Below are 16115 nucleotides of genomic sequence, written 5' to 3'. Positions count from 1 at the left end.
GGACTAGGGGGTTGGATTTGTGCCTAGTAGATAACCAAAAAAAAAAAAAAAAAAAAAAAAAAAAAAAAAAAATTAAGGCAAGAGAAAACTTGTAAGAAAGGTTTTGGACACCAATACAGAAATATTTAAGTAAAGAGTGAATCAGACTTATGTAAAAAGGAAATGAAAAGGAAAGCATTTCTAGCAGGAAAAAATAAAATGTTCAATCAATTGAACCTTTGACTTGTTTTTGAAAATCTATACATTTCTGCTGTCCAGTTACGCAATATGTGAGTGTCCCGATAAGCATGTTTATGAGATGGCCCATTTAGCTTGATCACTCATGTTACTGAGGCCCTGGTCTTGCACAAGAGCCCACAAAAGGAGTAAGATAGTATTTGAAAAAAGCTCTCAAAGGGCTGTGAATTTGTGAAATTCATTTCAACATTCACTTCAGAAAGACTCAAGATGGTAGGCCTTCAGGCAAGAAATCCAAAATTTGGGCACAGCTGTATGAGCACAGACATTCCGTGAAAGGTTCCTAAGTACAGAAAGAGATCTCAAATGTACAACAGGGATGGGTCAAGTGAATTAAACGTTCATCCACAGAGTGAAAAACTAACCAAAAAAAAATTTACAAAGATTTGTTTCAATGTGGCGGGAGAATCTTATGATAGCCCATTCAGTGAAATAAACAGAATTCCAAAATGTTATCTTTCTCTAATCTGCAGGAGGAGAAGTAGATAGATCATCACATGAGCGAATATAAGACTGCAATTGTGCAATCTTTGAGGGAAAGGGTCAAAATGCTGAAGTTTGATTTAGTTGGGAAGGTTAAGAAGCCTCCCCTGGAGAAGATAAGAGGATTTGGTTGTGACTTAATACTTAAAGTTTTATTAGAAAGGACTTTACTATTTTTCTTTTAATGGTATTAGTTAGATGCTAATATGGCCTTGAAATCATGTTACCTGTAAATCTCGTTTTTCATCTCCGGCACCATTGACATTTTGGGTCAGGTAATCCTTCGTTGTGGAGGTTATCCTGGGCATTGTAGGATCTTAAGCATGAGCCCCGGCCTCTACCTACTAGACAGTTGTGACCACTGAAAATGTCTCTAGACATTGCCAAATGTCCGCTGGTGGGGGAAAAGGCACACTGTCTCCATTAAGAACGGCTGCTGTAGACTTAGAGAACCAACATTCTCGACCGTATGTGTGTACCTGAGATTGACCGGAAGACTGCATGCTTGGACTAGCATGAGTTTCAAGCGACTGAGGAGTGAAAAAAGCTAGTCGCACAAACTCTTTTATTCTTAATCCAGTTAGTCTTTAACCAGCAAACTTACAGGAGAAAGTATCGTTTCTGACTATTCACTCTTGCTTTAACAAGCTTGTTGGAATTTTTTTTTTTTTTTCCTTTTTGGAGACGGAGTTTCGCTCTTATCATATAGGCTGAAGTGCAATGGCACGATCTTGGCTCACTGCAACCTCTGCATCCCAGGTTCAAGTGATTCTCCTGCCTCAGCCTCCCAAGTAGCTGGGATTGCAGGTGCCTGCCACCACACCGGCTATTTTTTTTTTTATTATTATTAAAGTAGTGACAGGGTTTCACCATGTTAGCCAGGCTGGTCTTGAACTACTGACCTCAGATGTTGTGCTCACCGCGGCCTCCCAAATTATTGGGATTACAGGCATGAGCCACCATGCCCAGCCAGATTTTTTTTGTTTCTTTGAGACAGAGTCTTGCTCTGTCCCAGGCTGGAGTGCAGTTGCATGACCTTGGCTCATTGCAACCTCCGCATCCCAGATTGAAACAATTCTCCTGCCTCAGCCTTCTGAGTAGCTGGGATTACAGAAGCGCACCACCACGTCCAGCTAACTTTTGTATTTTTAGTAGAGACGGGGTTTCACCATGTTGGCCAGGCTGGTCTTGAACTTCTGACCTCGTGATCTGCTGGCCTCGGCCTCCCAAAGTGTTGGGATTACAGGCGTGAGCCACTGTGTGCGGCCTTTTTGTGTTTGTTTGTTTTTTGAGACAGACTCTCACTCTGTTGCCCAGGCTGGAGTGCAGTGGCATGAACAAGGCTCGCTGCAGCCTCAAACTCCTGAGCTCAAGCAATCCTTCCACCTCAGTCTCCTGAGTAACTGGAACTACAGGTACACACCACCATGCCTGGTTAATTTGTTTGTTTGTTTTGTTTTGTTTTTCTGAAACAGGGTCTCACTCTGTCACCCAGGCTGGAATGAAGTGGCACAATCACAGCTTACTGCAGCTTCAAATTCTCCAGGCTCAGGTGATCTCCCACCTCAGCCTCCAGAGTAGCTGGGACTGTAGGTGCGTGCCATCATGCCTGGCTAATTTTGTTTTGTTTTGTTTTTTGTAGAGATGGGGACTCCCTATGTTGTCCAGGCTGGTCTCAAACTCCTGGGCTGGGCTCAAGCAGTCCTCCGGTCTCAGCCTCCTAAAATACTAGAATACAGGTATGAGCCACGGCGCCTGGCCTGGAATATTTTTACCTTTTTTTTTTTTGAATACACAGTTGTAGGCTTCAATACATCAGCTGCAACTAAGAAGACTAATTGGAGCTAGAAATTGTTCAATACCAATTTGGAATTGATGAAATGGCAACAAGCAGAGAGATATTAAAATGGGGGAAATATCATCAGTTAAGTGGTGATTATTGCAATTAGCCAACTTTGCAATCATAAATCGTCCCAACAGAAGGGCTCTGGGCCAGGACACTCAGAAAAGTGGACATTTGGCCCCATAATAAAGCAGTCCCATTGAATTATAAGCATGATTTTGGAGACAATTGCAGCTCAACTTCTACATCTCTAGAATGTGATCAAGCCTGCCATTTGGGGTAGGCAGATATCAAATGTACTATGATACATAAAAGTCCATAGACTCTAAGCGGTTGGTCCATGTTGAGATACTTCCCGAATCCAACCCTTACATTTCCCCAAATTGAAGCAGCAGTGGTCACCAAGTCAATCGGCTGTGCTTCCTGGCATCAACAAATAGAGGTCCAAAGTGGCGATACTTTTGCAGTGGCAGATCATGATTTATGGGACTCAACCTTGCTACTTTAGTCATTTCAAGCTTGAGATGCTGGGAATCCCACACAGAAAAAAAACACACACACGTAACCATGGTCCTTTCAATGACAGTGATAGCCAAGTATCTAATTGTCTTCTTAAAATCCATTTCATGTAGGTATGCTTTACATATCATTAAACTCACTCACTCTGAGTGTACAGTTGAATTCTTTTTAGTAAATCCATGCAGTATGCAACCATCGTGATAATCTAGTTTGTAATTGCCTTTTTTCTCTGCAATTGTGTTAATATACACTTAACATAAGATTTACTGTTTTACCCATCTTTAAGTATGCTGTTTTGAAATGTTAAGTACATTTACATTGTTGAGCAACCAATTTCCAGATCTGTCTCTTTTTTTCTTTCTTTCTTTTTTTTTTGAGTCAGAGTCTCGCTTTGTCACCCAGGCTGGAGTGCAGTGGCACCATCTCGGCTCACTGCAACCTCCGCCTCCTGTGTTCAAGCGATTCTCCTGCCTCAGCCTCCCGAGAAGCTGGGATTACAGGTGCCCACCACCACGTCCAGTTAATTTTTGTACTTTTAGTAGAGATGGGGTTTCACCATGTTGGCCAGGCTGGTCTCGAACTCCTGACCTCATGATCTGCCTGCCTTGGCCTCCCAAAGTGCTGGGATTACAAGTGTGAGCCACTGTGCCCAGTACATATCTCTTTTTTCTTTTTTTAAATAAATTTTATTGTGTATATTTAAGGCATACTACATGACGTTATGGGATTTGTATAGATAGTAAAAAGATTACCATAGTGAAGCAAATGAACTTATCCATTTTGCATTGTTACCTGATTTTGTTTGTTTGTTTTTGTGGCAAAGCAGCTAAAATCTGAACATTTATCTAGATCCCTTTTCATCTTTCAAAATTGGAACTTCATGCCTATTAAGCGGTAACCGCCTCCCCCACCCCCCACTCTCCCTCCCTCCAGCCCCTGGCAACCACCATTCTACTTTTTGTCTCTATGAATTTGACTACTCCATTTGTCCTTCTGTGACTGGCTCATTTTACTTGGCATAATGTCTTCAGGATTCATCCATGTGGGCAGGACACGGTGGCTCACGCCTGTAATCCCAGCACTTTGGGAGGCCGTGGCAGGCGGATCACGAGATCAGGAGATCGAGACCATCCTGGCTAACACGGTGAAACCCCATCTCTACTAAAAATACAAAAAATTAGCTGGGCGTGGTGGCGGGCGCCTGCAGTCCCAGCTACTTGGGAGGCTGAGGGAGGAGAATGGTGTGAACCTGGGAGGTGGAGCTTGCAGTGAGCTGAGATTGGCCACTGCACTCCAGCCTGGGCGACAGAGTGAGACTCCGTCTCAAAAAATAATAATAATAAATAAAAACAAAAAATAACAAAAAAACCACACGCATACAAAGATTCATCCGTGTTGTACCATGTGTCAGAATTTCCTTCCTTTTTAAGGCTGAGTAATATTCCATTGTATGGATAGACTGCATGTACTTTATTCATTCCTCTGTCCATGGACACTTGAGCTGTTTCCACTTTTTAGCTATTGCGAATAATTCTGCTGTGAACATGGGTATATAAATACTGCTTCGAGACCCTGCTTTCAATTCTTTTGGATATATACCCACATGTGGAATTGCTGGATCATATGGTAATCCTTTTTTACATTTGTTGAGGAACTGCCATATTGTTTTCTAGAATGGCTCTAGCATTTTACATTCCCACCTACTATATTGCCTTTAACACTTTGTTTCATATTCAGGCCTCTAAAGTTACTCAGCATGGATTGAGTCATTCGTTATTTATTTATTGTGACTTCTGTGTTCCATTACTGTGGCGAAGTGCTAAGGACACCGTGATGACGGCGTCTGCCCTCATGGAGGCTGCAGTGTGAGAAATAAGCAATAAACAGATATATGAGAAAGTCTGTCATTATATATTTTAAACTATGCTATAAAAAGAAAGATGTGGTTTCTTGAAGACTGAGAGCACTAATAAATGAGACCTAGTTTGGAAGAGGGAAGATTGATTTTAAGAAGGGAAATTTGAAGAAATTACAGGCTTCTTAGGAGTGGGCCAGGTGAAGGAGGCAAGCAGTGGAAAGGAAGAAGATTCCTTGTAGAAAAGAGCAAAGGTGGGGTTTTCTGGGAAAGAACTCCCTTATACTGAGACCTGTGCAAAGTTACTGAATCCATAATTCGGCATGCATTCGTTAGTACTCACTAGGAGCCGATGGGAGCTATGAGCTTCTGTTTTTCCATAAATGAAATAGAAATAGGCCGGGCACGGTGGCTCACGCCTGTAAATCCCAGCACTTTGGGAGGCTGAGGTGGGCAGATCACTTGAGATCAGGAGTTGGAGACAAGCCTGGCGAACATGGTGAAACCCGATCTCTACTAAAAATACAAAAATTAGCCGAGTGTAGTGGCATGCTCTTATAGTCCCAGCTACTCAGGAAGCTGAGGCAGGAGAATCGCTTGAACCCAGGCAGAGGTTGCAGTGAGCAGAAATCATGCCACTGCACTCCAGCCTGGGCCACAGAGTGGTCTGTCTCAAAAAAAAAAAAAAAAAGGAATTAAAAAAGGATATTAGTGAGGATAAAATGAGATTACACATCCCAAATCTCCTTATAAACAATAAGACTGCTGAAAAATATACCAAGAAGTGTACTTTTTGAATATTCCTGCCTGGCAGAAACACTGAAAATGACTGGATTACATAAACTTTGATGATGACTGGATTATATAAACCCAATCACCTAACAAAGGACATTACATTAAAAAGTTTAATATCATCCTTTACTCTGAACATTTTCTGTTCAAGCTCAGGTCCCACCCAGGTCCTTTGGTTTAAGAAATAACTGTTTTATTGTTTGTCTTTATATGAGACAGAGTTTCACTCTGTTGCCCAGTCCGGAGTGCCGTAGCTAGATCTTGGCTCACTGCAGCCACCGCCTCCTGGCTTCAAGTGATTCTCCTGCCTCAGACTCCCAAGTAGCTGAGATTACAGATGCGCAACACCACGACCGGTTAATTTTTGTATTTTTAGTAGAGATAGAGTTTTACCACATTGGCCAGGCTAGTCTCGAACTCCTGACTCTGGTGACCCGCCAGTCTGGGCCTCCCAGAGTGCTGGAATTACAGACGTGAGACACTGTGCTTAGCCTGAAACAACTTTTGATTAGGGACTTGCCTGTTGCTACACCCTCCATTCATCCCCTGCTTTGCTCTAGGACTTACTTTATTTTCTACCAACTGGCTCCTGGCTGCAGTTCTTAAACTGGAGGTAGATTCAAAACATGTACCGTGTCCTGCTTTTCTTGATATGACATTTGTGGAAGGTTTCCATCTGAGGGAAACTTCTTGACTTCATCTGTTGGAGTGATTTCCGAAAACCCAAGATTTTTCTAGGACACTTTAAATTTAACATATGTTTACTGTACTCCGATTTTTCTTCTTTAGCTATCTTGTCTATATTCAGCTATAGTTGGAAGACAGGTATTAGGATGTGATAGAATTTTGGAGTCAGACTCAGAAACTGACTGCCGTTTTAGAAACTGACCACCAGCTCAGCCAGTTTCTAATTAAGTCACTTCATGTCTTTGAGCTTCAGTTTCAAAATGGAGAGGACAATAGGGCCAACCTCCACTGGAAGATAAGACTAGGCGGTGTGCATTTATTTAATGCAGTCTGTGGCATGTAAAACGGGCTCAATCAATTATTATTATTATTACTATCACTTGGAGAGTCAAGTGGCACAATTTTATCTTATTCTAAGGCTAACATGTTACAACTATCATCTAGTAAAATAAATATAAACAACTATATAATAAATGAAATTTTCCTTAACCCAATAATATTTTTTGAGCCGTGAACCTACTGCACATTCGTTTAGATTTGTAAGTTAGATCTCCTGCCACACTACCTTACACAGAAAAGGTGTTGAGAATATCAGTAGATTAGTCAGCAAGGAAGGTGCTAATTGGCCTTTTTACTCAGTATCAGAATTCTAAACTGCTTCCATGTATTATTAAACCAAATTCTTACCTTTCCAATCTGGCTGTTGGGTATAATTCTGTCTTACTTGCTTTAGATGTTATACATAAAATAAGGCAAGACTGTTTCAGAGACTCAAAAATGAAGGTTAATCTTCCTTCAATAAGTTTTTACTGATGGCCACGAATATAAAAAAGATGATCAAGCTGATTTATTTTCTGCCTTGGGTTGTCCAAATACCCAGGTGAACACATTGATGAGCCCAGCATTCCATTTTGCTTGTATTCCTGATGAGTTTACAAGCTGGGAACGTGATGAATAACTAATCAAGAGAATGCAATGCACAAATGTGGAGGGAGGGTTTATATCTGCACAGTCCCTTACAATGAAGTAAATGCCAAACAAAGACGCATGCCCAGAGCAGTTATGGAAAGACCAATCAAAGACTTAGCAGGTTGATGATTTCATCATTCATTTAGCATTTATTGAGCATGTACATTGTGCAAAGCAGTTAGCCAAATTACATATACATGGATTTATGGTATAAATGTATATACATGTAATATATACACACACACAAGCCCAACTTTAAAAAATTCCAGGCATCAGAATGTTACAATCACTTTGAACGATACACCTTTTCTGTAATAATGTGTGTATTGTAAAAAAAATTCCAATAGTGATGAGTAACAACCAGATACTGTGACCGTGCCCCATTGCCATTCCATGGGAGATGCAAGAGCATTGTCTCAGTAATAAAATTGATGTTATCAGGCATTTATGGCTCCTGGGGAAAAAAATGCAATTGATTGCTGTTTTGATATTATCTCTGACTATGCTTGCTTATAATTTGCCATTTCTAATATTTAGTAGCCATTTTGAAGTTAAAAAAAAATCAAGGTTCGCATTGTAACCACAAATCAGTCTTTGTGAACAGGAATCCTGGAGGCTATTAATCAGCTTTTAAAAGAGGTAAGTCACAGTGGTGGTGGGGTAATCTGAAATTGTGGAAGTTCCGAGCTCACTTTAAGAGTTGAGATGGGTGGGAGGGCTGAAAACACCACCATTCATCATTCTTCAGTTATCTCGAGACTCAACTTAAACATTTGTAATCAAAATGATGGGAGGGGACACGGGTCACATCTCAGGTTTGGGGGAGTGTGTGTGCCTGTAGATGTGAAAACTGAGCCAAGATATTCCAGTGTGAAGAGACCTCCCTTCTCGGCTGGTGGACATCAACCTTACAAAGTAATCTTTGGAGCATACTACCAAATACACCCGTTCCAAAACTTTTACTTACGCTCCTACTTTTTAATAAGTACGCATTTCCCCCCATTTTCTTCTCCTCTCCAAGGACTCAGATAGTTGGAGCGAGGATGGGTCCCCCTCTGATTTCGTCTCCGCCCCAGCCAATCTGAGCCCGGATGCTAATTAGCTGCGCTCCCCTGATGAACACGCCTTTGTCACAAGTAGGCCCGGACTACAAAGCCCAGAATGCCTCGCCCCTCCCTGATCAATGAGGGCTTATTTAAATGATCTCTGAGGTCTTGGACCCAGGCCAATCAGCTGTCAGGGCTCATGATAAATCGCAATGCATTATTGATAATAATAATTACTGGGACATGCGCGTTCCGGCCGAAGGGGGGTAAATTTCCCAACTCCAGGAATTTGTGGCGGAGAGGGCAAATAACTGCGGCTCTCCCGGCGCCCCGATGCTCGCACCATGTCGAGGCGCAAGCAGGCGAAACCCCAGCACATCAACTCGGAGGAGGACCAGGGCGAGCAGCAGCCGCAGCAGCCGACCCCGGAGTTTGCAGATGCGGCCCCAGCGGCGCCCGCGGAGGGGGAGCTGGGTGAGTGGGGCTGGGGCGCCCGCCCGGGGAGGGGAGCTTCCCGGACGTACGCGGGATCCTCGAGGGCGCGGGCTTCGGGGAGCGGGCAGCGTCCAGCGCAAATTCAGGAACCGAGATTTGGGGGCTCAGTGCCCGGGAGGAGAGGTCGCCTCTTCTCCCCACCACCCCGCCTTTTGCACGTTTCACACTTTTTTCTTCTCCCCTCTTGTGTTTCACCCCCAGCTTTCTCCCCTTATTGTAAAATTGACCCCCACTCGCTCCTCCGTTCTCGCTCCCGAAAGGTTCCCTTCTCCTTGTCCTCTGCCCCTCACTTAACTGGTTCCACCCCCCTCACTGGTGTTCCCCCCTCCCTTGTAACTTAGGTCCCCCTCCCTCGCGTCGCTATCTAAAGAAAGAACCCCGGGGATCCTCACCCTCTCCACCAGCCCGTGGGGGCTTTTCTTGGAGGCTGGAGGAGGGGCGCACCCCTGGAAGACCCCCCGGAGGAGGACGATCTGTTGCACGCGCCCCTCCCGGGCCAAGTGGGGGGAGGGGGCGCGACCTCTCCCACCCTCAGGAGCTGGGGTGCGGGCCACCCGCGCTGCGCAGGGGATTGGAGGGAACGGAGAAGTGGGGGAGGAGGGCTCAATGTTTCCCTTTAAAATTTTTTTGTTTTTTGGTTTTCGCCTTTTCTGCCCGGGCTGCGCCGCCTGCCGATCTTCGCCCTAACCTTTCGGGGCCTGACCTCCAGCCATCTTTGATTTCCGACTTCCTAAAAATAACCGCGGCAAGCCGGAGGGTGCGAGCCCCCAGTGGCCGGGGTGGCGGACGCGCGGCAGCCCGGCTGGGGTGCACCGGCCTCCCGTTTTGCGTGGCTTTTCTGGAGCGCTCGGCTTTACACATTTGCGCCCGGGTGTGAAAGGGGAGCGGTGGGGGGACAGGGCAACTCCCGCGGCTGACCCGGCCCACGCTTCCGCGGCCAGCGTTTCCCGGATCGAGGGGAGTTCTGGACTCCAGCCGCGCCGGGAGCGGCGGGGCCAACCCTGTTCCCACTTCATCACTTCACCGCAGAGGTTTTAGGAGCGAGGCGGTTTCCCACTATCTCGTCTCCATCCCGGCCCGCCAAATTGTCGCCTGATAAGTTTTTAGCGTGCGCGTGGGGGGAGGGGGGATTTGTAGCCGCCTCTCCGGCCTTGTTCGTCGCTCCGCTCCCCGCCTGCTTTCTAATTTCCCTGCAGCAGACTGGTGTGCGCGGTAACCCCGGAGGCCTCTCAGAGCCTATCTCTGATGCCCAGGGTTTCCCGAGAAGACGGTCGCCACTTTTTGGCTTCCGTACCTCCCACCCTTTTTGTCGGAGACTGAATGTAATACGTTTCCCAAGTTTATAATAGGTCAATAGAATCCCCCGTTTAACATTTTTCCAGGGCAAATTAAAAGGATCGACTTGACGGAGGGGACGGCTGGGCGTTTTCGGGGCGCCGGGTGGTCGGCGCAACGCGCACCCTAGGTCCCAGGCGCCTGGAGGGACTCTCTTTGTGCCTTGGTTGGGGGCGGGGTGGGGTGGGGGTTGAGGGGAGCGTGAAGGCTTCGTGGCCTGGCCCACCTGGAACAAAAGGGTTAACCCTCAGCCCGCCTGCTCCTTCGGAGAGGAGGGGCGAACTCCTGGCTCTGACCCCTCCCCTGGTCCTACGCTGACCTCCCCTTCCCCCTTCATTTTGGGTGGGCGCACACACGTGGGGCTTTTGGTGGTGTTTGGCACCTTTAGGGAGGGAAGCTTGTTACGGGAGGGCTTCTGAAATTAACGATGTTGGAGTTTGGAATCAGAGTCAACCTGAGCTGAGCTGAGCTAAGACCTCAGGCCTGGCCGTGCGCTGCCACTGCGATTTGGGAGGGCGGGGAGTTGGCTATTGATCACCAGGGTTGTCGCGGACAGCCCACCCGGCCTGCGCGCGGGCGCCCCCTGGAGGCCCAGCTTGAAGCATAGCCCTTTGCTGGGAGGCGGGGTCCCTTCGCAGGTGCTGGCTCACACCTGGTGGATGGGACCGGTTGCGGGGGTGAATGGAGAGTGCTGGGCTGGGCTGGGCCAAGGATGGGCACCCCAGGGGATTCGTGCCGGTCGCCTGTGTGATCGCCGTCTGTCTGTGCCCGCTGTTCTTTGCCAAGTCTGGAATTCTTGGTAATAACTCCTGGCGGCTAGAATGTGTTTGCAGAGCCTCCAATTGCCTCTTTGGGACAGAAGGTTGTTTTCCCAAGCAGTGCGTTTGTAATGGCTGCGTTTGGGTTGTTTGCATTTGATCTGCCTAAAATTATATAGTTAGATATATCATTCAAACATATATATCTAACTTAGATGGATGTATATGCCTCACATGATTTTTTAGAATGCAGATTGAGCTGGTCTTATTTTGCAAAGCCTTTCGAGAATACAGTTTTCGAGGGAGGAAAATGACGTCTGGCGATCAATTAACAGATCAAAAAATCTGCAGGTGGTCGCGGGGCTCACACTACATACAGGAAAAATTAGCATTTTCTCAAAAGATTTTCAAATGCCCTTTGTGCTAAACTGGATTACAAACATCAACGATTAGGATTCCCAAGTTTCGAATAACTTCCTATTTCCAATGACTCACTAAAATGACCCAGGCTGGCTAGAAGGATTTTGAGGTTAGTTAACGTTTCAGGCCAGCTTTCTACCTTAGACTTCATCTGGGTTTCCCATAGGGAGAGAAGCTACAATTTGCCAAACAGCTCCTTTTGTTGAATACACATGTGCAGTGCACAAGCAAATGATTCTTTGTCGTTCGTGCTGCTGTTGGTGAGTTTCCTCCTGGGCTGTGGGTTGGGGAACCATCTTGGGAGGCAGAAGGCAATTAGCATTTCCTTTTTTTAAAATGTGAAGTGTTACGTTGATGCCTAGGAAGTCAGGTTTTAGAATGGGATCCGCATTCCTGTGTGGCTGTGTGACTTTCAGCTGTGTAACCTTGAAACTAGCTTGGTGTTTTTTTTTTTTTTTTTTCTCTGAGTTTTTGGGTTCCACCTCTATATAGTGGTGATAAAATGCCCTGTTTAGAAAATTTCAACTATAGAAGGGCTACTATGAATTGGGACTGTGATCAGTACTAATTTTGTTCAAAATACCAAAATGTTTTTATTTGTGTTTATTGTGTCAAGATGGTGTTGAGCTGCCAGTTGAGGCAATGTAGCAGAAACAGCAGTGTGCTGCCTGCCAGACACCAGGCTGGGGACTTCGGTGCGCTATCTTTAATTCAAGAAATTAAAGACCAAAATTGATAGTCATACTTTTACTCATTTTAAATTGCAGCACCTGTTTGAAATGGCTTTGCCTGTGGTGTCTTGTCTTGCTTGATGTCCCATGGTGCCTTGTTCTACCTCGCCCCAGAGTTCAAGGAACGGTGTTTTTTTTTTTTAATAGCCTTAGGCCAGTTGGTGATGTGATGAGATTTTCTTTTTGGCATCTTTGACAAGGGAGCCGTGATTGGTGCTTGGCAGGTTGGGTTTGGTGGCTTCTCCTCTGCCATCTTAAATGTTGGGATGTGTCTTCACATGGTTTAGATGAAGAGGTCCCAGAAACAAAACAATGTTGGAGTTTGGTTGGCTTCTCTGGGTTGTACTACCCTGGAAAAATGAATGGCGAAAAGAGTTCCACAAGTTCTCTCTTCCTCATCACCTTTAGCCTACAGTACTTTTGACTATTTTTTTTTTTAATGTCTAAACATTTTTAAAAGCCACTAAATCCAGATAAGAACTGCATCGCCAATCACCGCAATCCCCCCCAATCCCCGCCCCAACGAATTGTATGTCTGTGTCAGGCTTTGTTCAGGGGGGACTCTGGAGACAGGCGACAAAAACCCCTGCCCTGATGGAGTTTACAAACTTGCCTGATCTCTAGTTGGGGCAGAGTGGGACACTTCCCTAACCTTGGAAGCAAAAAGAGGTCACACGCCTTAGTGCATAGGAAACTTGCTTTGAGCCATTTACTCTTTTTTCCCTCTCCAGCAGAATCCCTGAGTTTTGGTTCAAGGCTGTTTGAAACTTTGCCTTTTTTAGATCTTAACTAGGCAGAAACTTAGTCTAATTTGCCTTCTATGACTTGAGTTGAAGGCTTTTTGACTGCTAAAATGAAACTGCTAAAGAGGCACTTTTCTTTCAACTGGTTAAATACTTAAGAAGGCACATAATTTCCTTTTGTTTTTTGGTAAGCAATTATCCTGGGGGTGGGGGAGGGTAGAAGATGTTGTGTGCTTTAGATAATCTAGTCATTGTAGTTCTTTAAATGTAGGAATGAAAAAAAGATAAGCTTGAGTCATAATGCTTTTATCAAGATATACAGGTTTTACTTTTTAAGCATTTCAGTGTCTCCAGAATTTGATTGGTCACTAGTAGATGAACTTTCTTCCTATACAATAGTAAGAGTATTTTCCATCCATTTGGCAGTGATTGAATCTAAGACCCCTGCTGGGTTTACTGCATTCTTCCAACTTATTGGATAACTAGATGCTGCAAGATAACATTCCTAAAATTCGGGGTGGGGGTGGGGTGGAGAAATGGAAGAACTAGTTGCTGTGTAATCTCTCTGAACTTTGCTTTTTTTCCTTTGGGGTTAACTTAAGCATGCCCAGCAATTGTTCATAACAGAATCTTCTTACTCCTTGGCAAATACAGTTTCGGTATTTACCAGTGGCGGCCTGGATGTAGAAGCACTTTTTACTGCACAAGCAAACAGAGCTGCTCCTGTTTTAAGACTCAAGTGGGATGTTGCTGGTGGAGGCTACAGAAGAGGCGAGCTTGTGTATACAGCAAAGGCAAGCTGGTATTCAGGCTGTAAATCACTCTTGGGAACTGCTAGATCCTTCTAGGGGAGGGAGCTTAACCTTTTTTGTGCCATAGATCCCTTCTCAATGTAATGTATAAAATACATAGACGACCAAGGAGAAATAAATTACATTGAAATATAGTCATCAAAAATGAAAACATTTTTCACTTAGTAATATCAGCTACTTTATTAATACAATAAATAACAAGATCTAGTAGCCCATCAGATAACAAGAATTTCCAAGTCGTAACAACTTGTAACACTATATGAAAATATCTGTGGTCTCCACTGATGACAAAGTCACAAGTTCTATTAATACCACTGTGGTATGTTCCTTATATTCATCATTGAACGAAATGTTGAATTTTAGTTCAGCTAAGTGAAAATTAGTATTTTTTTCTTATCTAATTTCATAGACCCCCTGTTTAAAAATGCCTGTGTTAAACAGAACATGTATATTTTCATGTGACATTTTCACATGAAATATATATGTTCACATGTGATACATTTCAAGTGATATTTTCACCAATGCTATGAAAACATTTTATTGATACTACAGTGGTTTGTGACCTTCCAGAGGACATAAATGTATATAATATGTTTGTGATATTACAACTTTATAAGGGGGGAGCTATTAGGGAAAAATGACTTAAAAGCCTCCATAGAGGGGCAAGATGAAAAAGTTTCTCCCATAGAGAGGAGAGACTCTGCTCTAGAAGAAACCATTATGAATTGGGCCACTCATTTTAGTGCTGTTAAATAGTATTTAAGTCGCCTCTGTCTTCTAACTAGCAAGCAGTGTGTCATCTTGAGCCACTTAGTTCTGAGCCTGTTTTCCACATCTGCAAAATAGAAACAAAGGAGCTTGTTTGATTATGTGGCTATGAAGATAAGTGACTGGGCTGGGCGTGGTGGCTCAGGCTTGTCATCCCAGCACTTTGGGAGGCGGGTGGATCACGAGGACAGCAGATCGAGACCATCCTGGCTAACACGGTGAAACCCCGTCTCTACTAAAAATACAAAAAATTAGCCGGGCGTGGTAGTGGGTGCCTGTAGTCCCAGCTACTTGGGAGGCTGAGGCAGGAGAATGGCGTGAACCTGGGAGGCGGAGCTTGCAGTGAGCCGAGAACGCGCCACTGCACTTCAGCCTGGGCGACAGAGCGAGACTCCTTCTCAAAAAAAAAAAAAAAAAAAAAAATGAAAGTTTATGAATTTGTGTTGGGTTGAATTCAAAGCTGGCCTGGACCTGGGCTGGACAAGCTTGTGGTGTAAGAGTATGAAGTATGTTTTTGTTCTTGCTTGGAGAGGTTGGTGGTGGTTAGCTTTTGGCCTCTAAAAAGCAGAATGGAGTGGTTAATGTTTTTGCATGGGCTTTATTGAAGGTTTTTTTTTTTTTTTTTTTTTTTTTTGAGAGACAGTCTTGCTCTGTTGCCCTGGCTGGAGTGCAGTGGCACAATCTTGGCTCACTGCAACCTCCGCCTCCTGGGTCCCAGTTCAAGCTATTCTCCCAACTCAGCCTCCCGAGTAGCTGGGGTTACAGCCATGTGCACGCCATCACGCCTGGCTGACTTTTCTGTTTTTAGTAGAGACAGGGTTTCACCAGGTTGGCCAGGCTGGTCTCAAACTCCTCAACCCAAGTGATCCACCCACCTTGACTTCCAAAGTGCTGGGATTACAGGTGTGAGTCGCTGTGCCCAGCCTTGGTCTCCTTTATTTCTGGAGGCTATAAAGCGTTCGCTTTTTCTGCACCCTAATTTATTTAACCAAAATCTTACTGACCACCAAGGTGCATCCATTTTTGTTGCTGTTTGTTAACGTGAGAAATGCTGCAAGGAATATCCTTGAAGTACATCGAGGAAATTCCTAAAACAGGAATTGCTTGGTCAAAGGAAAATTGTACTAAAATGAAGATGTTGCCAGATGACTTGCCGAAAGAGCTGTATCTGTCTACACACTCCTACCAGTAATATGTATTTTCTTCCCTCAGAAGAGAAACTGCTTTAAAAAGTTTCACTTAACATTCGTTTTTTTTTGAGACTGGAATCTTGCTCTGTAGCCTGGGCTGGAGTGCAGTGGCCGGATCTCAGCTCACTGCAAGCTCCGCCTCCCGGGTTTACAGCCATTCTCCTGCCTCAGCCTCCCGAGTAACTGGGACTACAGGCGCCCACCACCACGCCCAGCTAGTTTTTTCGTATTTTTTTAGTAGAGACGGGGTTTCACCGTGTTAGCCAGGATGGTCTCGATCCCCTGACCTCGTGATCCGCCCGTCTCGGCCTCCCAAAGTGCTAGGATTACAGGCTTGAGCCACCTCGCCCGGCCTCACTTAACATTCTTGACACATAATTGTCAAAATTGCTTTTCTTTCTTTTCTTTTTTTTTTTTTTTTTTTTTTTTTTT

The 16115-nt window shown here is 44.7% G+C and overlaps 1 protein-coding gene across 2 annotated transcripts in view; it reads left to right on the top strand.

Annotated features, from left to right (window-relative positions):
• Positions 1 to 8662: 8662 nt before the first annotated feature.
• Positions 8663 to 16115, top strand: part of SALL4 (spalt like transcription factor 4) — a 19308-nt gene continuing 11855 nt past the window's right edge. For both annotated transcript variants that reach the window (XM_023184158.2, XM_023184157.2), the window contains exon 1: positions 8663 to 8905. In XM_023184158.2, the coding sequence (XP_023039926.1) occupies positions 8776 to 8905 (130 nt within the window). In that variant the 5' untranslated portion in view covers positions 8663 to 8775. The remainder of the gene's footprint in view (positions 8906 to 16115) is intronic.

Source organism: Piliocolobus tephrosceles, chromosome 20, assembly GCF_002776525.5.
Source record: "Piliocolobus tephrosceles isolate RC106 chromosome 20, ASM277652v3, whole genome shotgun sequence".
Taxonomy (NCBI): domain Eukaryota; kingdom Metazoa; phylum Chordata; class Mammalia; order Primates; family Cercopithecidae; genus Piliocolobus; species Piliocolobus tephrosceles.
The sequence above is the reverse complement of the archived record's forward strand: the minus strand, read 5'-3'. Positions and strand labels throughout refer to the sequence as shown.